Source organism: Eurytemora carolleeae, unplaced genomic scaffold (genome assembly GCF_000591075.1).
Source record: "Eurytemora carolleeae unplaced genomic scaffold, Eaff_2.0 scaffold114, whole genome shotgun sequence".
NCBI classification, from domain to species: domain Eukaryota; kingdom Metazoa; phylum Arthropoda; class Copepoda; order Calanoida; family Temoridae; genus Eurytemora; species Eurytemora carolleeae.
This window is the reverse complement of record NW_019396465.1, coordinates 411,275-438,261: the sequence shown is the minus strand read 5'-3', so window position 1 is coordinate 438,261 and position 26,987 is coordinate 411,275. Positions and strand designations below refer to the sequence as shown.

At 33.3% G+C, this 26,987-nt stretch overlaps 2 protein-coding genes across 6 annotated transcripts in view; one reads left to right on the top strand and one right to left on the bottom strand.

Moving 5' to 3' along the window:
• The window catches only part of LOC111703801 (cytochrome P450 3A19), a 12,461-nt gene extending 5,525 nt beyond the window's left edge, over positions 1 to 6,936 (top strand). Inside the window, exons 9-16 of the mRNA XM_023475864.1 lie at positions 1,044 to 1,135; positions 1,549 to 1,598; positions 2,516 to 2,561; positions 4,152 to 4,206; positions 4,526 to 4,573; positions 5,379 to 5,441; positions 5,848 to 5,925; positions 6,677 to 6,936. Coding sequence (XP_023331632.1) covers positions 1,044 to 1,135; positions 1,549 to 1,598; positions 2,516 to 2,561; positions 4,152 to 4,206; positions 4,526 to 4,573; positions 5,379 to 5,441; positions 5,848 to 5,925; positions 6,677 to 6,716 — 472 coding nt within the window. The 3' untranslated portion in view covers positions 6,717 to 6,936. The remainder of the gene's footprint in view (positions 1 to 1,043; positions 1,136 to 1,548; positions 1,599 to 2,515; positions 2,562 to 4,151; positions 4,207 to 4,525; positions 4,574 to 5,378; positions 5,442 to 5,847; positions 5,926 to 6,676) is intronic.
• A 722-nt stretch (positions 6,937 to 7,658) lies between these two features.
• LOC111703784 (pro-epidermal growth factor) lies at positions 7,659 to 26,809 on the bottom strand. Of its 5 annotated transcripts, none has more exons than XM_023475834.1 (16): positions 26,646 to 26,809; positions 25,480 to 25,547; positions 20,981 to 21,178; positions 20,817 to 20,907; positions 19,449 to 19,532; positions 17,272 to 17,373; positions 15,828 to 15,909; positions 14,875 to 15,047; positions 14,396 to 14,617; positions 13,166 to 13,250; positions 12,703 to 12,797; positions 11,861 to 11,992; positions 10,303 to 10,375; positions 9,277 to 9,387; positions 8,582 to 8,651; positions 7,659 to 8,260 (listed from the first exon to the last, which is right to left on the bottom strand). In XM_023475834.1, exons 1-16 carry the CDS (start codon positions 26,675 to 26,677, stop codon positions 8,253 to 8,255), a joined length of 1,626 nt encoding a protein of 541 aa, XP_023331602.1. In that variant the 5' UTR covers positions 26,678 to 26,809; the 3' UTR covers positions 7,659 to 8,252. The 5 variants fall into 5 exon arrangements, with proteins under 5 accessions (XP_023331602.1, XP_023331599.1, XP_023331601.1 ...); XM_023475831.1 differs by lacking the exon at positions 7,659 to 8,260 and adding an exon at positions 8,262 to 8,384; XM_023475833.1 differs by lacking the exon at positions 7,659 to 8,260 and adding an exon at positions 8,351 to 8,438.
• Positions 26,810 to 26,987: the final 178 nt, after the last annotated feature.

Here is a 26,987-nt window from a genome sequence, read left to right as displayed (position 1 = left end):
CGTTAAGATCTTAACATACTACATTGACGACAAGAAAATTTAACAATGAGTAATGACCATATTTTTTCAAAGTTTTGCAGAGTAGCTTTTCTAAAGATTTAAAAAAGTAACATCTTTTTCCTCTTAGAGTAAAACTATTATTTTTTATATTACTGCCTTTTTTGTCAATGTTTGCCAGCAAACTTAATATAAAAAGTTAGTTAAAATAAAGTAAATTCAGTTTTTTTACAGATCTTTGTAGTTAATGTAAAATGAATGACTATAATGAAGGGTATAAAACAAGGTGAAAGCTGAAAGGTATGTAATGAAGCCTTTATTAGATTGAGTTTGTAAATCCCAGAAATGAGTGGAAAATGCAAATCAAACCCAATTAAAACCAATAATTTGATATACATCATGATATTTTTCTAGGGGGGGGTAAAAAAATTTCTAGGGGGGGGTAAAAAAAATTTCGGCGCGCTTCGCGCGCAAAGTTCTAAATTTTTACCCCCCCCTACAAAATCCTTATATCCGCCCCTGGTCAACTTCATTAATTTGGGTTTTTTCCACAAACTCTGATTTCTGATTCCATCTTAGCAAGTGCAACCCAATGTCCATGAGGCCACTTATGTCAATTAATCTGCAATCAAAGGGAGTATTCGCGAAAATGAAAGGGGGTGTTGAAGTACCGCGAAAAATAAGCGCTTATGATCGCTACTAATCTTACTTTTATCTGTTGCGTCTGTAAGGAGAAAATTGTTAAAAACGAGTCGGAAAGTTGCAACATTCAACTCAGATCGTAAATAATCAATTTAATTCCAAACAAATCATTCAGATATTACAAACAATAGTCATCGATCGACGCATTCATATAAAGTTAATATTTCATAATATTTTTAATTTTTTTTTAATAATGAAAAGAAAAATTACAGGGATGGGGTTACCAAACAAACAAAAACAGCCAAAACTTAATACAGACTTTCAGGGGATCAAAAAATAATATGGCTGCACATCGTTAATTAAAATCAAATTTAAAAATGAAACAAGTTTTATATTATGTGTAGAGTAAACTACGACAATGTCACTGAGCTTGAATACTTGGATATGGTTTTATCTGAGAGTATGCGCGTATATCCCCCAATTCCGCTTCATATAGGTAAATATTGCTTCATTTTTTTCCGGGGAAAAATACGGACTCAAAAGGCTCTTTAAAATCCACGATCTGAAAATTAACTTCTGCTTATTTTAATTCTGTGTGCAGAGAGTCCCAATAAAATTGTACCTTTGATAAGTTTCCATAATTACGGAAATGCAATTTGAAAACTGGCATATTTGGAAAACTGGCATATTGGGAAAACTGGCATATTGGGAAAACTGGCATATTGGGAAAACTGGCATATTGGAAAACTGGCATATTGGAAAACTGGCATATTGGGAAAATTACTTTTATAACCTACTTAATAACTTGAAGCCTCATTCATTGCAGATAACCCTGTTTTAGAAAGCTCTCAACGAATATCTATCAAAAATTTATAATTTTTTAAAATTTATTTACGTTGTCATGTTAAGGTAGATGGGCAAGCCAAGAAAGAACTATTTGTGGGAAAACCATTCCTCAGGTATATACTCCTGGATTTATCAATCATTTTTTTAATATCCCTCATTAGACAATATAGTCCTTCTTTTTAATATTCTTGACTAGAAAATAGTCCTACTTTTATATATCCTTGATAGGTAAAAATCGTACGTTTTAATATCCCTGAAAATAGTCCTTCTTTTAAATATCCATAGAAAGTAGTCCTTCTTTTAAATATCCTTGATCAGAAAGTAGTCCTTCTTTTATATATCCTTGATTAGAAACTAGTCCTTCATTTTGATATCCTTGATCAAAACATATAGTACTGTACTTTTTAATATCCTTGACCAAAAAAATCCCACTTTTTAATATCCTTGATTGTTTAATACTCCTTTTTAACTTTGCTCAGAAAATAGTCCTATTTTTAAATATATTAAAAAATCCTTGATTAGAAAATAGTCCAATAATTGGCAATATCCCCTGATTGGTAATTAACCCTTTATTAACATCCTTGGAAAAAATAGTCCTATTTCTTATTCCTTTGAATTCAGAGTTCTAAAATTACGATTGTACATATATACTGGTTTTACATTGAACTTAAATATATATACAACTCATTTATTAGACCTTTTTATACCGGTGTCCGAAATTAATGAATTTGAGCCGCGTCTAAAATCCGCCAAAAACCGGTTTCAATTGAGCGTCGGCTTAAATCTTGAAATAATGAATATGGTTTTAAGTGGAACCAACCATATTTCAGCCGCGGCTTAAATTTACGCCGCTGCTCAAATTCTTTAAATTCGGCCTCTGGGCTTTCATATCTCCAGACCCCTTTAATCTTCTTGGAATTGAACATAAGTAAAGGAACTGTATTTTAAGCCCCCTAAATACATCAAAGAAGGGACCGGGATACACAATGTCGTCTTTGGCTGCATCTATTAATTGGGTCTAACTGTATAGGGAGCAGGAGTGCTGGCAGCAACATGGATTCTCCATCACCATCCAGGTCAAAAAGTACAAAGGAATGACTAAAAATTTCAAAGGAAAAGGCCAAAAAGTACTGAAAAAATCCAGCACACCTAGTTTAACTACGATCTACGGAGAAAAGCAAAAGTTTTTTAACTTTAAAGTTAAACATAAGTTAAATAAGATTTTTTCATCTTAGAACTTTGCCAATTTAACAATGTAAATTTTACTTATAGTTTTTTTCATGAAAGGAAAAAAATTAAATTGAATAGAAACACACGAGCTTAGATTTCCTTAACGTAGTTCAACAAGAGGTTTTTATAATGTCGTATTACATATCAAGATCAAATGCCGCGGAAAAATGAGATCAATTGCATTCATATTTCAGGGCTATTAATTTTTTGCCGCTGCATTTGATCTTAAATAGGTTGAGAATACGACATTATACAACACTCTTGCTATGTATTCATATATCTGGGATTTAGTGTAATTCCCGATGTTTATAAAATTTTGTTAATTTGAATCAAAGAACCAAAGATTAAAAAATCAAAGGAAAAGAAAGGATAAATCAAATGAAAAGAAAGGATAAATCAAATGAAAAGAAAGGATAAATCAAATGATATCATATAGAGAAACCAAATCAATTTATGCAACGAATCAAGCAAACTAAAAATTCTAACTAATATTGAATGAATCCATAAAAATATATAAATCTAGTGTAAATTCAATTAAACTATTAACATGTCAGGTGTCAAAAAAGAGAAAAATATATTGACAAGTTGAAACAATTACGTTTATAGCGTCTGACTCACAAGGATACCTTAAATCTGTGCCTGATTCACAACGATACCTTGAATCTGTGCCTGATTCACAAGGATACCTCGAATCTGTGCCTGATTCACGAAACCTTAAAACTCTGTCTGACTCACAACGATACCTTGAATCTGTGTCTAATTCACAACTATACCTTAAATCTGTGTCTGATTCACAAGGATACCTTGAATCTGTGTCTAATTCACAACTATACCTTAAATCTGTGTCTGATTCACAAGGATACCTTGAATCTGTGTCTGATTCACGAAACCTTAAAACTGCGTCTGATTCACAACGATACCTTGAATCTGTGTCTAATTCACAACTATACCTTAAATCTGTGTCTGATTCACAAGGATTCCTTAAATCTGTGTCTGATTCACAACGATACCTTAAATCTGTGCCTGATTCACAACGATACCTTAAATCTTTGTATGATTCACAACGATACCTTAAATCTGTGTCTGATTCACAACGATACCTTGAATCTGTGTCTGATTCACAACTATACCTTGAATCTGTGTCTGATTCACAAGGATACCTTAAATCTGTGTCTGATTCACAACGATACCTTAAATCTGTGTCTGAACATGATGAACGAGACTTGCTAGTTTTTCAACTTGACATCGATTATTTTTTATTGTGGTATCTCTAAAAAGTGACTTGCGGAATTATGCAGCATGCAGAGACGATGAAGGAAAACATATTTCAAGATACAAAAGGAGAATATTTTCCTCATTTTTTCTATTAAAAATCTTTAATAGAAAGACGAAATAATGAAAATTATTGAAAATAACTAAAAATATTAATATTTTAGGATTTTGGACGGATCCCTGGAAGTTTGATCCAGAAAGATTTTCTACGGAAAATAGGAAAAAAAAATATTTTTTTTTAATCCAAAGCTAATTATTATTTTAACACTTTTTCAAATGCACTCTACAGATTTATTTAGTTTTTTATCCTTTTTTCTTTATTTTAGGCATTACACTTTCTTCTGCTAAAGAATTTTTATCAAAACTTTTCCGAACCACTGAATAGGATAAATTGTATTTTAAGAAGTATTAATAAGTTTTTAAATTAGAATCATTGCTAAGGATTTTTAATTTCTAAGTTTTAACATTGTATAACATTGAAATTAATATAACAGGACACACTTTTTTTATTTTTTTATTTAAAATATTTCCCACCTAGAGATAAGATCATAGAGATGACGTATATGCCTTTTGGTGATGGCCCTAGGTAAACAATTTTCAATCATGATTTCCTCTGATCTACATTTTAATCCTGGTTCAAACTTCAAATGTTTTCTTTCCTGAGGCCGAATTAATACAAGTGAAAACAACCATGTTTGAACCCTGTCGATCTTATATTTGAACCGCGTTTAGACGCGACTCAAATTCTTAAAATGCTACCTCTGATTTATGACTTCATCTAAAGCTAAAACAACGACAAAAGTTTCGATCTTTATAGAGTGTTGTCGAAACAACAAAACAAGAAATCTTTAGCAAAGTTGCGTAATTCCAAATTTTTATGATTTACATAATTAGCAAGATATTTGTTGAAACTTTTATAAATTTTTCGACTCGCTCACAAATTAGTCAATAATAATTCGTGGAGAGGAAAAAATCCGAATCTTTTCTTGTTATCAATATCAAAACAACACGTCAAATTAAAGTAAATTTAACGTTACAGCGAAACCTAAAGATGAGCACGTGCAGCAGTTTTTTAATTCGTTCGACCATTGTTAGTCTTTTTCAGTTGTTCAAAAATTGAATTCTTTTGTTTCCAGAATTATCGTTCATTTTTCATCTATTTTCGTTCAATTAAATCGTTCGATCCGTGAGATGGTGATCGTTCAATAAAATCGTTCTTTCATTAAAAAAACGATCGTATTTTCAAAAACTCAGTAGAAAAAGTTATTCATTAACAGTAAAGTAAATCGAAAATAATTTACAAAGACGATCTCAAAGTCGTCACTTAATTCCAATGTTGAATTGTTGTGGCACTCATTTTTAACATTTTCTCGAGTATAATTGTATTTAAGGAATTGTATTGGGAGAAGGTTTGCTCTAATGGAAGCTAAGATGGCTCTAGTTGAAGTATTCAGGTATTCTGCCAGGAATAAAAAGAGCTCCACAAAGCTCCAGGAATTTTGGGAGCTCCACAAAGCTCAAGGAATAAAGGGATTGTTTGGATTTTGGGGGCTGGTAAAGATGACATTACGTGGGGCGGAAGGGGAAAGGTTAGGAGATATATTTATAGTCAATAATCCTGCTTTCCTGGAGTTACAAGAAACCACAACAAAATTAAAAACATTGATGTCTAGACAAATCTGAAAGTTAATCATCAAATTTTTGACAGCCACAACTTAAAAATGCCGCCTTTGGTTTTACCTCACAAACTCTTTTAAATTTTTGTGTACTATCTTTGTATGGATGGTCACTTGAAGTCACATGTACTGATCAGCCCCTTTAAATATAGAAGAAAATAAATTAAATATAAATTATATTTAGACAGTTTACTGTATCTGTATGTGAGTCTACTCCAAACCCTCTTCCTGTCAGAAACAAAGGGCTAACACTAGCTGTTGTGTAAGTTAAAGGGAATGTAGACGTAATCTTCTCTTAAATAATAAAACAAGACATTCGTATATATATATGCGTTCCATGGGCAACGCTGGGCCCCTCAGCTAGGTATTTGCCATTTTATTTAGCGCGCGCATGCCCCGTAAAATTCCAAAACAAAGAGAGTGGGATTGAATTTTGTAGATCCAGAAAAATAATATCTGGTGTACCTAACCTAACCTAACATAACCCTAAATAAATACTAATTTCTGGATCTACAAAATTCAATCCCCCTGACTCTGTTTTGGAATTATACGGGAAATGTGCGCGTAACATAAAATGGCAAATGCCCTTCAGCTAGTCTTCTATATAATAAAACAAGACATTTGTTTATTTATGTACAGTGTACACATACGTTGCGTATAGCCGGCCAAACGGCTGGACCGATTGAGCTGAAATTTTTTGTGGACACTCATGGGTGGCAGGGGGATCGTTCATAATTTTTTTCCACGGGTAACGGGCAAAATCCCTCCCCCCTCTAAAGTTAGGTAAGTTAAAATTATTTTCTCAATTGAGGAAAATAAATTATTTTTTTTGGTAAACACATCAATAAGTACAAAAAATTGGCTTTTGATTTCAACTTTTTCCCCAGACCATAAAAGTACAAATTCCAGATCCATTTTTTCTTCAGTCTGAATATTTTGGTTTATAGAGTTTTTGTCCAATCTCAGCTTAAATGTATATTTGATAAGAATTTTTTAAATTGAAATCTGTTTAGGGGAGATAAACTGCATCTTCGTGCTGAAAGGAGAGATTAAGAAGGAGACCCTGCTTCACATCTCAACTTAAAAGTCGTAGTTCATTTAATTTTTACACAGCTATTAATATTTTGCATTTTTAGTATTGTTATTATTCACATTTTTGTTTTTAACTAAATTAATAAATTTTTCTTCATATTAATATATCATCTGATATTTGAGTGAAGCAAATAAAAAATGTTAAAGTTTTAAAAATGTCAAGAATAAAACCGTCAGGCGATTTTTCATTTTTTGCAAGCTCGAGTTTAACAGTGGCGTTTCAGTCAAAATCATGAGCAACAGAATGACCTTAGCAAATGTAAGTAATTTCTTTAAAAAATAAAGCCAATGCCATTCAACACACAGTACAAATTTTGACCATTTTTCTTCCCTGTTTTTCGTTGTAAGAATTTGCAGCTGGCTTTCAGTTTGTTAGAATTTATTGACCAAACGATAATGGAACTAATCTAACCTGCCAGAAAAACGTTAAAAATATTTCCATTATGAATATCAAAGGAAAAATAAATACAACAAGCCCGTATTTAAATTTTAGATACCCAGGATATCTAAAGATATGTCAGCCAATTTAGTCCAGCCGTTTGGCCAGCTATACAAGTGAAGAGCTTTATTATATAGATATTAATACCAGTTTGGCCAGCTATACAAGTGAAGAGCTTTAGTATATAGATATAAATACCAGTTTGGCCAGCTATACAAGTGAAGAGCTTTATTGTTTAGATATAAATACTTCGAAGGCATCCTAAATTAGAATGACGAAACCATTTTCTTCAATACCAAATAGCTTTACATAGTGTCCCATCAATCCTTTGTGAAACTTTTAGCGTTTGTTACGAGCATATCTTGCCATCAATTAAGAAAAAAAACATTAATTTATATAAGATCTATATTAACAACTACATACAATTAGGGATATAATTTAGACAGAAATTTGAAATTGATGTGAACATTTAAATATATTTATTAACTAACTTTTAATCCAAAAATAAACATCCCATCAGAAATAATAAGCACTTAAACATTACTAATATTTCAAAAGAAAACCCCGCGAATACTAATAATATTTTATGAGAAAAAAACGGGCAAATTAATGATATTTATAGATAAAAAACGGGCAAATACCATCTGAACAAAGTTGTGTTGTATAAAGCACCTTATATCAAATAAGGCGTATCCCATATTTATGCATTTAAATCCTGGTTTCCCTGCAGTATCACTACGGAGTTTGACTAAAAACTGATTTGACTAAAACATGAAATGTTAAATATTTGTAAAATGAACAGGTCAAGGTAGTCTTGTGATCAGCGCTCTTTTTTTTCGTTTTTTTCAGATTTCTTAGAAAAGTTATCAATTTTAGTTGACGCATAATTTCATAGTTTTGGCAAGATCTAAATAAAATAGCGACAAACACCAAGCTGGCGATTGATGATCTTTTGGCATTAGATACATTAATACATATAGTTCAGATTTCAGAAGATAATAATATAAAAATATTTTCTTTTCAGATTATTAAAACAGCATTTGTTTGAGCAAAGATTGTTATCCTCCTGGGACATTTGAGACAAAAGTTTAAAAGAATAATTTTTATTCTAGTTTACTATTGACAGGGGGAGAGCAATCTTTTTTTTTATCATGACATTTATCAACGAATATATAAAAATATCCAATCCCCTGAAACAAAAAAAAATTCATCCAAAATTCATATGATATGGACTCTCTACAACACTGAAAAAAATTCCATAAAAATTTGAAAGAAATAATTGCCTAAATATTTTATAACGGTCATAAACAATAGGTAACGGTCAGAATTCAGTAAAGGTCGTCATTCCCCAAATCGTCCCCTAGTAGGGACTGCTTGTCTGATTTACCGGATTTCTTGGGACTATACACGCTGTTACTCCGATCCTTCGGGGCTCTGTTGGACGGCTCGAAACAAGGCTGCAAATAAAAAAAGAAATTAGTTAAACACTACATTACCAATACCCGAGATATCTTTTTTAACTACAAACTATTACTAAACAGTAAATAGCTACCAGACATTAGTTAAGTGGACAGGTTCGGATAGAACATTACATTCAATTCAACACTACTAATGGTCGGCAGCTCTGACTCTTCATGGCTCACAAATGGATCATCAAGAAACTGTTAACTCACAAAAATCCCAACATTTTTTGTCAGTCCTCATAATTCTATATTCCTGTCTCTTTTCTTTACTTTCCTAAAATGATCATTCTATGTTTAAGTGTCTCGTACACTTCATATGGAAAATTTGATATGAGAAAATCCAAAATCTAAAATAAAATATCAAGAATATAAAATTTCTTTATAACTTTTCCAGTTTTATGTAAAATGTAAATGAGCCAGTGATACCATAACACCAAGAAATCATCATTTTTTTTCAATTTACGATTTTTCAGATTATTTTTAGGAACGCAACGCAACAGAATTCCGCACAGTAGCGTGGAATTCCACGCAATGGAATTCCGATTGGAAACCCTAGTCTTGAGTGACCGTTCTGGAATGGAACCAAAGAATTAGAAAACCCTTTGTATATAACACTAACCGTATCACACATGGTCATGTTGCAACAGTTTTCTATATCAAGTTGAATACCATCCTCGGTAGGCAATCCTCCACCTCCTCCGCCACCTCCTCCGCCACAACCTCCGCCAACCTAGAACAGGGAGAAAACAAATTAATGGGACTGTTGACGAAATTTCAATGAATCCAAATTTAGAACTCCGGTTCACAACTATACCCGTAAACCCTTTTTCTGATTCAATTATGATTTATTCTTGTGTTTCTATCTTAAAATTGATTATTTTGTTTGTGGTTTTTTCCTTAAGAGAGAATAGCAAATTTAAGCTACAAAGACGGAAGAAATCTTTCTCATTGATGCTCAGATCAAGGTTGAAAGGTGCTATTGTGAATCGCACAGGTCACTCTAAAAATGGGGGGGGGGGAGACGTACAATTTAGTTAACATTTCCTTTAAGATCCTAAATTAAAGGACACTTTTACAAACATGTTTAAACAAGGATTGATTTTCAACATTGATTAGTTTAGCCACGGACGAAAAACAGGAACATTATAACTTTGTTAAGTTTTTACAAAAAGTATATTGCAGTTTCAGGGAAGATTATAAACAAAACTTTGTCCGAGTATAGTACCTGTTGAAATTTCTGTCGCAAACTGCAGTACAGTACAAGATGTTCACATTAACAAAGATATGAGAACTCCTGGTTTATTTTTCTTGGCTTAAACTATTTAAATTGATGTCGGAACAAAAAGAATCTTTCTTAAAATGTCGTCCTGTATTAGTACTACTCAGGGGGGATGACAGTTCTCTACCGGTGTGCTCAGTTAGCTGTACTGTACATTTACTGTACATTTACTACTATTGATATTCTATAGGTTAGGCCAGAATCAACTTATAATAAACAAATATGCAGTATGCTCTTGCTATAGTTTATGGCCTATAAAATTAGTAAAGGATTAGCGTACATCACCACTCTATACACTATAACCTCGTTGGTATTTAGATATATTAGATTTTACTTTTGCAAACGAAAATATTAATTAAATTTTACCTTGCGCTTTGAATTTGATGGCTTTGTCACAGATATGAACCTTTTCCTGACTATCCTAGGCTGCCTTTTGTACCTAAAATAAGATATAATAATAAAAATAAAAATATACACAGGGTGACACCCCCCCCCCTTTACCCACCACAAAAAAAGAATTCGAGTTTTTAAGTCCTTTAAAAAGGATAGAAAACATGCTTCCATATTTTTTAGTTAAGGAAAGGGTCAGGGAATAGGAATACTGGGAAAGGAAATGGCGCTGGTCTGGCATAAGGAAGCCAGTCGCACTGCTTTGCAGACGAGTTCGGTATTCCTTACACACACTCTTTTGGTATAGACACACAACATGACTACAGTCAAGGAAACCGCAGAACAATTTCGTCAATTATAATAAAACTTGAATAACGAGTAGTTTATTGTAAACTTTAATCAAATTATATTCTTTGCTTGAAAATTTGGCTTTATAGTTTTGACTTAAATAAGTAAATAATAAACTACATGTATATTAAACTTATTTTTAATTAAACAATTAACAATAAAAAATGTACTCTCATAGACTGTACTTTATATACCGACAATACACGCCTTCGGTTCGGTAAACTTTACACACACACTTTTGGTACAGACACACACACATGACGTTTCCGCCCCCTGTATTTTATGGACTAGAACACCATTATCCCGGTTTTTAGTTCACTTTGCATGCAAATGTTTAGAGAGATAAAACTTCAACAAAAACTTCCGATAGTCTTCTTGAGTATCACATGATAGATTGCTTATCCCTCTGGAAAACGATTTTGACACGGGAGGTCGTTTCCTAACAATAAAATAAGGCTAAAAGGTACGGACAATTGCGAGAAGACTGATGGGCCCAGACAATTGTACAAACAAAAGACTAATGGGCATGGGCAACCACACAACCTAAAGACTGATGGGCCCGGACAATCGTATAAACAAAAGACTAATTGGCCCAGCCAAGCGTACAAACTAAAGACTGATGGGCATGTACAACCACACAACCTAAAGACTGATGGGCGCGACAATTGTACAAACAAGACTAATGGGCATGGGCAACGACACAACCTAATGTCCGATGGGAACGGACAATCGTACAAACTAAAGACTAATGGTAGAGGCAACCACACAACCTAAAGACTGATGGGAACGGACAATCGTATAAACAAAAGACTTATTGGCCCAGACAATCGTACAAACTAAAGACTAATGGGCATGGGCAACCACACAACCTAAATACTGATGGGAACGGACAATCGTACAAACTAAAGACTTATTGGCCCAGACAATCGTACAAACTAAAGACTGATGGGCATGTGCAACCACACAACCACACAACCTAAAGACTGATGGGAACGGACAATCGTACAACCTAAGGACTAATTGTGCCAGACAATCGTACAAACTAAAGACTGATGGACACGGACAACCGCACAAACTAAAGACTGATGGGAACGGACAATCGTACAACCTAAGGACTAATGGTACGGGCAACGCAGGGTATCTCTGCTTTTAACTGATAATAAATATATTAATTTGGAATAAAAACCTGATGAAAGCTGCGGCTAGAACTACGATGACAATTAACTGTAGGGTGACGAGGATTGGAAGGATGAGGATGAGATAATTCATGATATGAACAGGAAGATATCCTTCGGTAACATCAGGAGAGATCTCACACCTAGTTTAACAAAACCCAGTCATTTCAGAACAGAATTTTCAGGGGTCGGTTAAATATTTAAATAGACTTATAGCGAGTAGACAGGTGTAGAGCGTATGCGTAATTTCAGGGGTCGGTTAAATATTTAAATAGACTTATAGCGAGTAGACAGGTGTAGACTGTAGAGCGTATGCGTAATTTCAGGGGTCGGTTAAATATTAAAATAGACTTATAGCGAGTAGACAGGTTAGAGCGTATGCGTAATTTCAAATGACTCTCCATTTGAAGAGTTGTATGTCCGATTCACAACAATACTCTTTAAACCTTTATCTGGTCAATTATGTGATGTTGTTAAATTTTCACAATTTTCTGTATTGTTTCTGCATTAAGAAATGTACTTTTATACAGAAACCACAAATAAAAATAACAATGTTTTGAAGAGAAAGATTATGGATAACTCATTTGTTCTTGGTCAGACCAAGCTTATAAGGGAACCGTTACGTTCCTTGAAGTAAAAACAGAAATCAAATTTCTCAACAATATAAATACATGTTTTGTTTACTAGATTCTACTAGATTATGATAAATACATGTTTTGTTTACTAGATCCTACTAGATTATGATAGAGAAAATATTTTAGACAAGGGGTTGGGAAAAATGTATGGCTTGTAGATCATTATTATTATTATTATAAGACATTAAAAATGATTAGACAGAACGGGTTTTGTTTCCCTGTCTCCGGAGTATCCAGGTATACAGAAACAAACAGAGTTTCCTTCTACCACCTCGCACTCTCCATAGAGGCAGTAGTTCTCACACACAGAAACCTTCATAACAACATTACAAATCAATTCTAAGAATAAAAAAATTGAACTGATAATATCTTGAGCTATAGCATTTTAAAATGGACATATTTTATTATTTATATCTTTCTTCTGTAATGGCAAAATTTCGACTAAGAATAATTTCAAGTTTGTTATTTTTGTAGTTATTTTAAGAATGAAAGTTTAAAAACATTAATTTTATTTTTTTGTTTATGTCTGGTGTGTACCATCATATTTTATTTATCGATACAACACTCAAATCTTAATAAAGATGGGAATACTGGTACGAGCTTGCCACCTCTTAATTCCTATAAAAACCTGTTCCGCAAGACTTTCAACTAAACTGTGATAAATGTGATTTGTATTTTTGCCTGGCAGTATTTCCCTCTCCATCCTTCATTGCACTGACAAGCTTGACTTTCATCTAGTTCATCTAGTACTCCTTCTAAGCAGAACCTAAAAACTTCATATTAATCATCATAACAGATGGATTTTCAATATCATCTCAAATACTTTAAATGCAACAATACAAAGTTAAATCTAGTCTTTCACATTGTACATTTTACATATGGGCTAAAAACATGGAAACAAAAGAAAAAGATAAGAGGCCTCGTTCTCATGACAATGCTTAAAAAAACAAATCTCTACGTTAACTAATTAAAGATATTATTAAAACCTTCCTAATCTCAGAAAAGTTCATAAAATTTTCGTATGAAAATAAGCGAAAATAATGAACATTTTCGTTTGTAAAAAATTTAGTAAATCTTGTAAAAGGTTTCATAACATCGATCCAAAGTCATGTCAAAATCGAAAAACCTTGTCGTTATTTACAGATTGTTTTTTAAAGAAAGAAGATTATTTTTGGGAGTTCTGAGCAAAATACTACTTATACAAATCATGTTTGGGAATTCTAAGCAAAATATTACAGTGAATCCAAGATATATGAATACATAGACCGTCATAAGTTTTTTAATAATTCTAAAGAAAATTCTTTTCATTTTTTATTCAAGGTGAATTCATAGCCCTGAAATATGAATGCAATTGATTTATTAATATTCAACTAATTTTTCCGCGGCATTTGATCTTGAATATGTAATACGACATTATAAAAACTCTTGTATTCATTTATCTGGGATTCACTGTACTTAAACAATTTATGTTTGGGAATTCTAAGCAAAATACTGATTATAAAAATTATGTTTGGGAGTTCTAAGCAAAATACTGATTATAAAAATTATGTTTAAGAGTTCTAAGCAAAATACTGCTTATAAAAATTATGTTTGGGAGTTCTAAGCAAAATACTGCTAATAAAAATTATGTTTGGGAATTCTAAGCAAAATACTGATTATAAAAATTATGGTTGGGAGTTCTAAGCAAAATGCTGCTTATAAAAATTATGTTTGGGAATTCTAAGCAAAATACTGATATAAAAATTATGTTTGGGAGTTGAAGTTCTAAGCAAAATACTGCTTATACAAATTATGTTTGGGAATTCTAAGCAAAATACTGCTTATAAAAATTATGTTTGGGAATTCTAAGCAAAATACTGCTTACAATAAAAGGGCTAATTTTAGGCTTACCATATTCTATGAAATACTTACATATTGGACCCATTAGCTTGACTGGCTTGAATGGAGTATGAATCCATATATGCTGGGTGAACAGAAACCTCAGTCTGATATTCAAGCTCAGGAATCTCAGTGGAAGACGACTCGGCATAGAAAGGCAGTGTTGTTGCGGCATCGCGATCACATTTTATTTGGTTTGGAACATAAACAATTCCACTAGGTTTGGACAGACCGTACGCTTTAACAAGCTCCGCACTAAAAAAAGATATATAAAAAGTTATCAACATTTAAAAGTTATAACTTAAATTATAATAAAATAACACTTTTCTAAAACAAAACATAATTCCACATTTTCCTAAAGTTCAAGATACGTTGATTGCAGTTTGGACTATTTAAATTGTTTTTTGGAAAGATTGTTTAAGTCGTGTCTTAATGAATCGTATTTTTCAATCAAAACTAGAACTAATTGATTTAAAAAGTAAGATCATCAGCATGATTAGGAATATTAAAACCTGTGATCTGCATGTTTATGAATTCTCCAGGTGGAACGTTTAGCCCAGTCTGACCAGCTTATCCAGGTCTCACTGACACCAAGAGAAAAGGGTTCTCCACCCAGTCCCTCGACAACTAGAACACGCCCACTTCCATTCAGATTAGATCTCCAGATTGAGAACTTGTTTCTTGCCTAGAAAAAAAGTACATATTCCATTTATTAGACAATTATTTAAAGTAAATTACTTGACAGTAATATCCGAGACAAAAATGGTGGGAGCCAGTGCTTATTTTGCCTGTACACTAATTTAATGACTAAGGAACAGGATATGAAGTCAAGTCTTCCATATCTCCGCGGTCGGAGTATAGCTATGTAGTATCTGGCAACTCCAACAGCTCCGATATTTTTTATCTCCTCTGGACCTATTAGACTTTCAGAGCTTAAATTCAAAACTCCCACACCTAAGGAATCATATAAATTAATAACAAAAAAATGTTTCTCTCATTCCAGATATATTATTGTCACATTGTTCATTTATAAAACTGCCCCCTTGCAACTTCTTGACTTCATCAGAATTTGAGTACTGGTAAAAAATCAGCGCTTCCTGGATCAGCCGGATCTTCAATAATATGTTGATTCACGGATCAGGATCCACGTGTCAAAATATCAACAAAAAAAACTGAGAAAAAACTCTTTTGCTTTTAACTCAAGTCTGAACTGTTGAATAAAGAGAGATTATCAAAAATTTCCTTTTCTCTGGTTAAACTTAAGTATAAAAATAAGCAAAAAAAGAGGAAAAAAGGCTTTTATTTTTTTTTGTTAAAAAATCAGTAGATCTTAAAGAAATAGAAATGACCTGGATCGGATCCATTTATTTTCCAGTGGGAATCCAGGATCCCGATCCGCATCAAAATCATTTGGATCCTCAGCACTATGAAAATGGTTTACACCACCAAGAACAAGACCATTTACCTCATCTGTCCAGTAAAGATGACCGGCCTCGTAATCCACAGCTACTCCTCGGGGTCGGGTCAGGTTCCCAGATATCAACACTCTAGACATGGAGCAAATTGTAAATTGAGCAAATAACGTGATAGAGCAAACGTCGTGGTCAATAAGGGTTTTATAGCAAATGGTCAAACGAGTGAATGACGCCAGAGCCAATAAAGCAATGTCGTAGCGCCAAACATTGCGTTTGAATATATCAAATTGAAAACTTCTGGCGTTTGTCTTCTTATACCAATTAAATGTTTTCTTGACGATTTTCCCATTTCTCCATTTACACATGTTCACTATTCTCAGAATCAACTCCCCCTCCTACACAAAAAAATACAATTTTAAAACCTATCAAAATAATACAAAATTTATCCTTACTAGCCTCTTCTAAATTAATTGTGAACATGTTCTCTTTGTGTACATCGTAAAACAAAACAAAAATAATTTGCGGATTTTCACAAAAAATTTCGCGGATTTTCAAAATTTTCAAAAATTTAATGAAGATCGAATTTTGATGGAGACAAATATTTGAAATTTTGATCATTCATAAACCTTCCCTGTGGTCACGTGATGTCCCACACAAAATTTGGGCCCGATCGGTTCAGTCGTTTTGACGTTTATTGGATACAAACAGACAAACAAACAAACAGACAGACAAGCCAAATTTATATATAGATTGTCTTTAGATCATTAAGCCAAAAATGAAAATTAAATGCTATGAAAGTTTAGCGAAGCGCCCTGATGTCGTTTTCTTTCTTTAAACATTTTATAAGTGTTTTGAAACTTATGTAATAATTAAATAAATACTGCAAACAAATGCTGATAAAATCAATTGAAATATGTTAAGTCAGCTTTAAATATGAAACCTCATTCATGCAGTCTAGTCTGATTATACAGAAGTTCAGGTTGAAGGTTAGAGCACCGAAGAAGGTTTAATGTGGATGTTGATTAATTATAACAATGATAATGATCCCAATCTACATTATTTCACAAAAAGCGTTTAAAATTCGAATAAAAAACTTCTTGCTTAAGAAATCAAACAAGAGCATGATTTAATTATTTCAAGTTGTAAAAAATCATTTGAGAGAACAAACAAAAGTCTTTACCTCAACTTTTTACTCCCACTTGTAGACTTTAACGTGTAAATAGTCGTTTCAGACATCGACTTTCATCTGAGATTTTATATCATTTATGGACGAGATTTTTCAAGATGACTTTTTAGTCGAGAAAAATTCGACTTTGTTCCAAGTTTAAAACTTAGATGAAAAACTTGACTTTTATGACTTTTTGTTCCAAGTTTGTGACTAGTTCAAAACTGTGATGAAATACTTTTTACGACTTACAAGTCGACTTTTTCTTAACAAATCTTTAACTAGTATTCTAGACGAGTTCTGTTTGCTGGGATTAGTCAAAATCCTACCTTGATTCTATTTTAGAATAATCGGCTCCACCCACTTTAACACTCTCAGACCACGCCTCTAAGGTTGCTGAACCACGTTGTGTGTTACTCCAGAATATGGTGCTAAAACAGAGTTATTTAAAGGGATCGTTCACTAAAACAGAATTATTTAAAGGGATTACACTAAAACAGAATTATTTAAAGGGATCGTTCACTAAAACAGAATTATTTAAAAGGATCGTTCACTAAAACAGAACTGTTTAAATGGATTATTCACTAAATCAGAAAAATTTTTAAAGGGTATGTTCACTAAAACAGAATTATCTAAAGGGAATTGTTCACTAACAAGAATTATTTAAAGGGATTGCACTGAAACAGAATTATTTAAAGGGATCGTTCCCTTATACAGAATTATTTAAAGGGATTGTTCAGAAAAAAGAAAATTAATTAAAGGAATTATTCCCTAACAGAGTTATTTAAAGGGAGTGTTTACTAAAAACTGAAAATTAATTAAGGGATTGTAGGAATTGTAAGGCGAGATTTAAGTGATAAATCTGCTGGAATAAAAATTAACTGAAAATTGAAAACATTTCCCAAAATGTTTTGTGTAACGGGCAACAAAGGATATAAGCACTTTTATAAACTATTGTTATGTTACGGGCCTAATGCTTTGGGATGACATTGAATAAAAAAGTTCAATAATAGTTAAAGCTTTGTTGCATTGGTTGTTGATTATAAAACCATGTTGATTATAGAACCATGTTCATTACAGAACCATGTGAATTTCAAACTTATAAATTAATTGATTTTTTTTATTTCCCCATCATCTCAAGAAAATCAGACGATTTAAACATTTTTGGTGATAATCAAAGCAAAAACATGTTCTGTTAAAGATTAACATTTTTTTAAATTCAAACAGTTGAAAAGAATTTAAAACTGATAAATAACCAAATCTAAAAACTCTTGCGGCAATCATTGCCAAATGACATGATTGCAATCAGATTGCAGATAAATTATGCAACTTTTCGCCTAAAGTTAGATTTAGGCAGAAATAAATAACCTCAATTATGCAAGGAAAGTACGCAGTATTTGGCATATACCCTGGAGGCCCCATTACAAATAAATTGTCAATGTAAGAATTCAAAAATCGAAAAAGATGTCGAACATGATATTTTCAAGATGCTATCTAAATATGAGATGATTCCATCAAACTTGTGTGTAATATGAAGCCAATATCCATTTACATTTTGGTTAACAACCTTTTTTAGATCAACGAAAAGACAATTGGCAGAAAGATTTCCAATCTTTTAAATAACAAACTAAATATCTTATTCCCATCTTTATGCAATAAAAAAATGCATTAGAATTCAGGACAAAAACCCGCAAAAATACCTTGTTGTGCAATGTGCAAAATTACAAATCAGGGATGTATAGTGTACACTGTACAGTACGGTAAGAGGCTTATTGGGTTTCAGGCCACGGGCAGCCGTAGTACATTTGAATTTCCTAGCCGGGTCAACCTTTCCGGTCCTAATTTGTACTGTAATAATAATAAGGGTAGAAGGAACCTGTACCTAGCTCTATGGATAGGACTAGAGGGTGCAACAAGGTTGACGCGGTCAGACTTTATGCTTCATATAGGTTGAATTTACTTTTACCAAAGGGACAGATTTGCATGAGGCTGCGTTCAATATTCGCAAGTATGTTTTTCTAAGGGGTTTTAATCGCTGAATCAGAGAAAATATATGATTTTAATCAATCCCCCCCCCCACTGACCAAGAAAAAAATTTATCCAGATGTTTGTATGTTTTATTCTCTCTCATGGTGTATTTGCTAAATGGGGTAAAATACCAAAAAAGGAATTGAGTCTTGGCAACAAACTCTGATTTTCTAATCCCTAAATCTTTGCAACCCAATGTCATAAACCTTTGATATTTCAAACTTAAATTATTTAATCCAACAGAATTCATAGTTTCGACATATTTAAGGTCAACGCCATTTGGTCGCAAAGATATTTGGTTTAGACAACCAGAGTTTGTGGCAAAGATATGGGATTAGACAACCAGAGTTTGTGGCAAAGATATGGGATTAGACATAGACAACCAGAGTTTGTGGCAAAGGCTCAATTCTGTTTCTAATGCCTTTCACCAAAGGGTGTTGATATNCCCCAACAAGAACTTAGCATTTCACTGACTTACTTGGTACAGTAGTCTATAGCTAGTCCTGATGGTTTCTTTTCTTGATCTTGGTAAACTACACTGCTCTCACCCCTCTCATCAATCCTGAACTAACAAATAAAGGGGGACTGTCGTTGGGCATGTCTTTTTCACAACGACGGTACCCTTGAAGCATGTATCTGATTAATAATGTGGAAGAAAAAGTCGTTGCTCTAGTTTGAAAAGATTTAATTTCTGATTTTCCTTACATATGCATTATCCCGTAGCTCATCTGTACAAGTCACTTTTTTAGAGAAACCTCAATTGAAAATAATCAGTTTTATAAGTCATAAACATTGATATCTAACTCATACTTGATCAGACAGAGCTTTTAACGGCCAGGAGCGTACGAAGGAGGGGGGGCACCCATATAAAAATACTTTAAAATCTCACTTTTGCCTTTAAATGAAAAAGTTTCATTAAACAAGCTTTAATAAATACTGCCTTCAGTGTAAATATATCTTTGATATTATTATTTATAATTATACAATATGTATCGTTTCTATGAAAAAATGGATATTTTTTAAGAAACGTTTCCATCTCTGTTTTTCACCCATAGCTTACACCACTGTATTAAGAGAAAGTGTCTGATGAGTCCACTTCCGAAAATTACATAAATAATTTATTAACACTTGTTATATGGAAGTGTGTATATGATCGAATAGTGTACATTATTGATACCGTAGGTATCAATATTTTTTTTTAAATGAGTTTTAAAGAAGGGCATAAAAAATTGTTTGTGCCCCCCCCCCCCCAAACACAAATGCTCTCGTATGCCCCTGTTAACCGCTACATTGTGACTGGAACAACCCACTTAAAAAAGGAAGGGTTACTTGAAATTAAACCAACATACCCTTTAAAAAATTCAAAATGACAAATTATTCAAAAGAACTTTAATTTTAATTTAAGTTTTTGACGAATACACAGTTTTCTACAAATATATATAATATATATATAATCTACAATTTTAAATGACATTACGAGGTTTAGATAAATAAATGCATAGAAAACTAATTTAAAACTGGTTATTTTTTCATTAGATTCTCTGAACGTGATATTCCCCAAAATAGTTATTTACCCTTAGTATTTATGTACTATGTATTGTTGCTAAAAACAATTATGTAAACATTTATGTCTTCTTCAGGGTATACTTTTTTTTGGAAAACTTGCAGAAATTATTTTTTTTAATTAATTAGCATTTTTTTTAAATTATGCAGAAATTATTTAGGAAAAAATTGGCATTTTTTTAAAATCTTGCAGAAATTATTAATTAATTGGCATTTTTATTAAAAACTTGCTGAAATTATTTTTGAAATAAATCGGCATTTTATTGTAAACTGAAAATTTCACCTGATAATTGAGTGGGTGGAGGGTGAAGTGAGGTAAATACTACGGGATTTAGGAGAGTATACAACACTTTCAAAATAAGTAGCAGAAATATCTGGAAAATAAAAAAATATAATATTTGTAGACTAAAAAAAATGTCATAATACAATGCCTAGCCGGTTTAATACCTTCGTAAAGTTTGGTTATATTCTCATCCTCAATCTTGAACAATGCCGCGCCATTCTTTCCAACATCCGTCGCAAGGAAGACGATCCCCCCGCCATCTTGTTTCCGGTAGCCATGGATCCCAGTGAGAAAGTTAGCGCTGGGAACTGTTAGATCTGTTTCCGGTCCTTCTAAATGGTTCGAAACAGCCACCCACACATCTAGGTACAGATAAGTTTATAAAAATCGAAACTTTTGGTTTGGATATACGCTACGCTACAACGACTTAACTCGATATTCACAACATGATACTTTTCAATGAAAAAAACAAATCTGTCCGTTTCTATGCTTTTATAATCCCGACTTCTGATCAGTGCATGTAATCAAATTAGCTCATCTTGGTTGAATCTCCGACCCTTATAAAGAGGTTTCTACGGAATTAACTTAATCCATTGAACAAAAAAGAAACGGATTAGTGTTGTATAACGCTATTAATTGTAAAAATATTCCGGCCTTAGATGAATTGATACAGATCAAGTGAGAAACGTTTTTTATACATTTTCTAATTGGAGAGTCTCCAAACTGGAGCTGTCCTGGGCAGATCGCCTAGAATAAGTCTTCTCCCTAGGGTGTAAACCCCGTGGATACGTTGTTTCGACGGTTAGGAGCGCCGACCCCTATTTCATTGAATGATGGGTTGTCCTTTAATAATAATAATAATAATAATTTATGTATTTTTGAAATGAATAAATTTTTAAGAAATATTCCTTTTATTCGCTTTTTTATGCTAACCTTGATGAACCATTTAGAGATTATAATTTTTTTTCTTTCAAGTAAGATGTTTTTCACAGGTTACGTTGATAATTTTCCCCCTTGGGATCGAGATCCGCGAATCTGCAAATTTTTGCAGTTCCGGAGTCAAAATGTTGCGAATCCAATAGATCCGAATCCTCCGCAAAATTGTATTTATAAGGAAAATAACCATTGCCTGAGGCATTTCGTCTGTATGTGCACAGGCGCGCAAGTGGGGGGGGCCAGGCCCCCCCTAGCCCGATTAAGGGGGGGCATGCCCCTCACTTATGAAGTCTTGCCCCCCCCCTGTAGGGGTGGGCAAGAAGTGACGAAGTCCACCCTGATTTGCAATTTAGCGATTCATGAATCCTGACCCTGAGCAAATTTAAGAGCTCTTATCGTAAAATAAAAAAAAAGATAATTGAACGTTAGTTTATTGAGCTTATAGTTCAATCGATATAGCACTTAATACACCATATACACACACACAGTCCCCCTTCGTCTCCGAACCTAACTACTGCCGTAGATCAGAACAGGTTGACAAGGTTTCAAGGTGCCTTAATCTTTGTTGTTTTCATTATTCTGTTTTTTTCCTGGGAAAGGGAAAGGGGGTTTATTAAGTATTTTTTAGATATTTTCACTATCAGTTCTGCCACTTAAAACTAATTCTGAAAGCGTATCCACCCCCAAATCAGGAGTTTTGAACGTCGAATTTGCGCTCAAACTCAGGATTTACAGACTTTTAAAAAGTAAAATATGTCTCAAATGAATCCTAAAGAAGTTTTCCACGACGCTGCGTCCTCAGTTCAACTACCTTACATAGCAGGTCACTCCCTTTAAAGTTGATTAGACGTTTTAAATCTAAAATACTCGGAAATCCGACTTTTTCCTGCCTTTACAATTCATAATTTTGTCTTTATGCTTTTATCTTACCATTAGCCTGGGATTTCCCTATGGAAAGGAAGATGGGTAACAACATTAACCTCGATATTAAGGACATATTTTTGAACATTATTTTGCAGAATTAGTCATTTAAAGTATGAGGGTCCAGACCCCCCTCCCCCCCAACCCCTCAAAATATTTGGTAAAATAGCTCAAGTTCCTCCCCCCATGTTTCCCGCATGGTTCATTTGTTTGATAACATAAGTTAAATTAACGTAAAACCCACTTAAAAACTAACATAAGGAACCCGTATTAAAACATAAAATTTTTAAAAGTTGAAAAATCGAAATTTGCAATTTAGTTTAACAATAAGTCCTCACACTAAAAATATCATATCAAACAAAAATTGAATATTCTTCAGATTTAATTGTTTAATGTATCGATACTATTCAAGAACTGCAGAAATTAAGAGAATCTATGCATTTTACGATTACAGAGGCCTCATAGTATCTTAACTGCGCCAGTTCTGCCGGTCATATCTAATTGCATCTTGTACAAAAGTTGAGTAAACCAAATTGGAAGAATCAAAAATGTCTCGAAAGTAAATATTGTTTCAATTTCTATTATAACTTTGATGCTATTTTTTTTATCGTAAGTCGCGGATTTATATGTTTAAGTTGGAGCACTTTTTAACGTAATAAATGTCATATTTTTATCTGGGTAAATTTTCTTATCTTTAATCCTTAAACATTTCTTGGGGTCATGCGAGTTGCCACAAAAATTTGAACCCGACGATTATTGAATTTGAATTTTTGATTGAAAATTTGTTATTTTATATTATGCAATATAAAAGAAAACTAACTTTATTCTAATTAGGAATGAGGTAATGGAAGAGTCAAATATATATGAGCAGGCAATGATGGTATTTTTTTTTAATTAAAATCTTGATTAATTTCGCTGCTTGAAACTTTATGTTTCATTTTTCTTCCTCAAAATTCATAAACTATAAAAATTTACATAAATAAATCTCTAAGTCGTTATATTGTAACAATTTAATTTATTTTATTGAGCCACCAGATTTATAGTATTAGTTAATTTGCAAAAGTTTGAGGTTAAAAAATACGCATTTAATAAAAATCGTAATTATATAAACAAGCTCCAATTATGGAGTGACATGTCCGATTCACATCGGTAAACGTTGATCCATTTTCTGACTAAGAATAATTCTAGCCATGCGCGCAACTAGACATTCAGGAAGGGGGGAGGGCAAAGGGCAAATATTTCACGCGTAACCAAATATTTAGCGCAATACCAATTCAGGATATTTTGGGGGGAATTTTTTTAATTTAAAAAATCCAGAAAATTAGCTTATTATGGAACTATATGGACCCACGTTGAGGACTTATTGGCCCCTCCTACAGGGGGCATAGGGGGGGGCAAGCCTTCTTTTAGGGGGGGGCATACCCCCCTTAATAAGGCTAAGGGGGCTGGCCCCCCACCCTCTATTAGCGCGCCTGGTTGCCACTTGGGAGAAGGGCAGCTTTGAAATTTTTAACTTCTTTAAACAAATTTTAAGAATGGATTCAAAAATTACATAAAAATGTCCAAAAATCCAGAGAAAAAATTTTGCCGGGGGTGGGGGATGAAAATTTAGCCAATATTCGAATTATCCCACACCTCTCACCTCCATCCGGATTAATTAAAAATAACAAAATATTAAAAGATTGTGACAACATGTTTGGCCCCAGGCCTCACCCGAGATATGCTTATCAGCTTCCTTCCTTAATTTACCTCAACAGGATGCATTATTATGCAAAACAAGACAAAACGATAAAGATATTTGAAGCCGAGAAAAAGTAATGATTTTTTTTCTGTTTATGATCCTAATTGGGAAATTATCCTTTGTCTTGGTGATAGATGCAAGTATTTGCAAGAAAATATTCAACCACAATTCCATCATGAACAAATTGCATCTTTAAATCTGAAAATTATATGTAACTCTTATTAACCAATTTTTAGAGTTGTAAATTTATGAATAGAGACAGGTAGTTAAACTAGGTAACTATATCTTACTACTGCAGGTTTAAGTTCCTGTGGCATGGGTTTATTTTTTGAAAAAATTATTAACGCCCGCCCCCCGCCCCTTTTGAAAATGTTTTTTTTTTTCCCATGATGTTAGGTATTCTTGGAAAAAAAATTATTGAAAATAATTTTTGGGTGAAAAGTATCAACAAGGATAAGAATACTTTTGTATGTTTAATTTTTCATTTCTTTCCCCCCCCCCCCCCGACATTCAAAAATCGTTGCCCCCTTGAAGTTGAAATTTTATATCCCTATGCCGTGGACGTTTATGCACCATGTATATACTGAATGTAAAAGCAAAATATGTGTTAACTGGCTCGACCAGACATAAGAGAGTTACAGAGATCGTTTAAAACCTATGATTTTGCGTTTTTTCCCACATCATGTTCTATTGTACACGACCAATCAGCAAACATCTGTATTCAGGGATATTTAAGGATCCTTTGAATACGAAACACAAAATCTTCAAAAATAGACTGAATTCATAAATGTAATGTATCATGTTTAAAATTGGAGTGTTTCTGTAACAGTTGTAAAACTTAACCCCTGAATGGGTATTATGTTCAACAAGTGGCCGTAAGATGGCACTCTAAAAACCTATCGTAAAAACGTAGCATGTCGTGCCGGGTCAACTTAGGCCTACATAGCCCACCATGTGAAAGGAGATAAGAAGTCTGTGTAGTCTGATGGCTCAACTATGAAACCGATATCAAATTGTTGACCAAAATATTATTAAAGAGTACTTTTTTCTTTAAATTTTAAGTACCTTGTTTTGCCCCGTTGGAAGTTGCTGATACAGAGATTATAAAGATAACCAGAGAAACTACAAACGATCTAAAAATAGAAAGTTTTAAATTCGTTACGCACACCTCTATATGTATAAAATATATATTATATATATATATATACTAGCTATGCAAGCAAACCCAACTTTTTCTATTAAATTCAACCAACTCAATTCAGTATTTTTAAGCCAGACTGAGAGAACCATGGATCCCGAATCTAAATTTAAAGCAAATCAGTCAATGGGTTCACGAGTTATGATCGAACAAACAAACAAACAGAGATTACAACTTTATATATATTGATATATTTATATTTGGCTAGTCTGTTTGTTTAAGTCCAATAAATAAATCAGTTGAACCAATCTGGCCAAAAATATTTCTAGATGCAGACGGTAATTTTTTTTTTAGATTATTTCAGCCCCCAACAGGTGCTGGGCCACACGGATATGATATAAAAATATACAATGCCCCCCCCCCCCCTGCCTGCCTGGAGAGATTCCTGAAAAAGTTCCATTACGTACATTCTAACCCCCTCCCCCACCTATCAATTTTGTACATGATTTCAAACATTTTCAACAACAAAAATATTATGTATTAGTTATTATTTCAGGGTTAGGTTAAGTTAGGACAATTTCTGGGCCGAGGCCTTCAACAATTTTCAACAAAATTAGTATATATTTAGGGTTAGGTAAGATTAAGACACTTTCTGGGCCGAGCATTACGGCTAGGACAAGCTAGGGGGGCCGAGCGCTGCAGCCAGGACAGGACTTTAATTTTGTCAATTATCAACAAAATTAGTATATATTTGGGGTCAGGTTAGGTTAAGACACTTTCTGAGCCGAGCGCAGCGGCTTGGACAGGCTAGGGGGCCAAGCGCTGCGGCTAGGGGACCGAGCGCCGCGGCCAGGACAGGCTAGAGGGCTGGGCGCTACGGCCCCATGACAAACTTAATCCTTGTGTTAAATATGAATTACATGTAATCGTATTTTAGGAAATTAACCAACATTGTCATAAAATATCGCCAAAAAAGTCGCACCACGTATAATACGAGAGTGGGCGAAGTATGTTGAGGGGGAGCGAAGTCAGGTCACTCCTTCCCTAATTGCACCACAGACTGTAATACAGTTTTAACATTTAAAAATCTTACCTCCCATGCATCGAAATATCACCGCCTCCCATCCTACCAAGAAAAAAATCAAACAAAAAATATGGCAATTCGTCTAAAACCTCTGATTCTCCGATATCCGAATCTACATGGTATCTGGAACAAAAATAAAAAGACTTCAATTATGTTAAGTTGACTGAAATTTCGTTGAAGTGGCCGTAGGAAACAAGTTTAAGATACAGATGTACTACCCAGACAGTACAGCTGTACAGAATACAAAGGTTATTGTGAACGTACGAACATAATTTAAAATGCAGTACACATTTGCACAGTATAATAGGGTTTAACTTCCCGGGTACTTTATAAAAACTTCTTCCACAACAA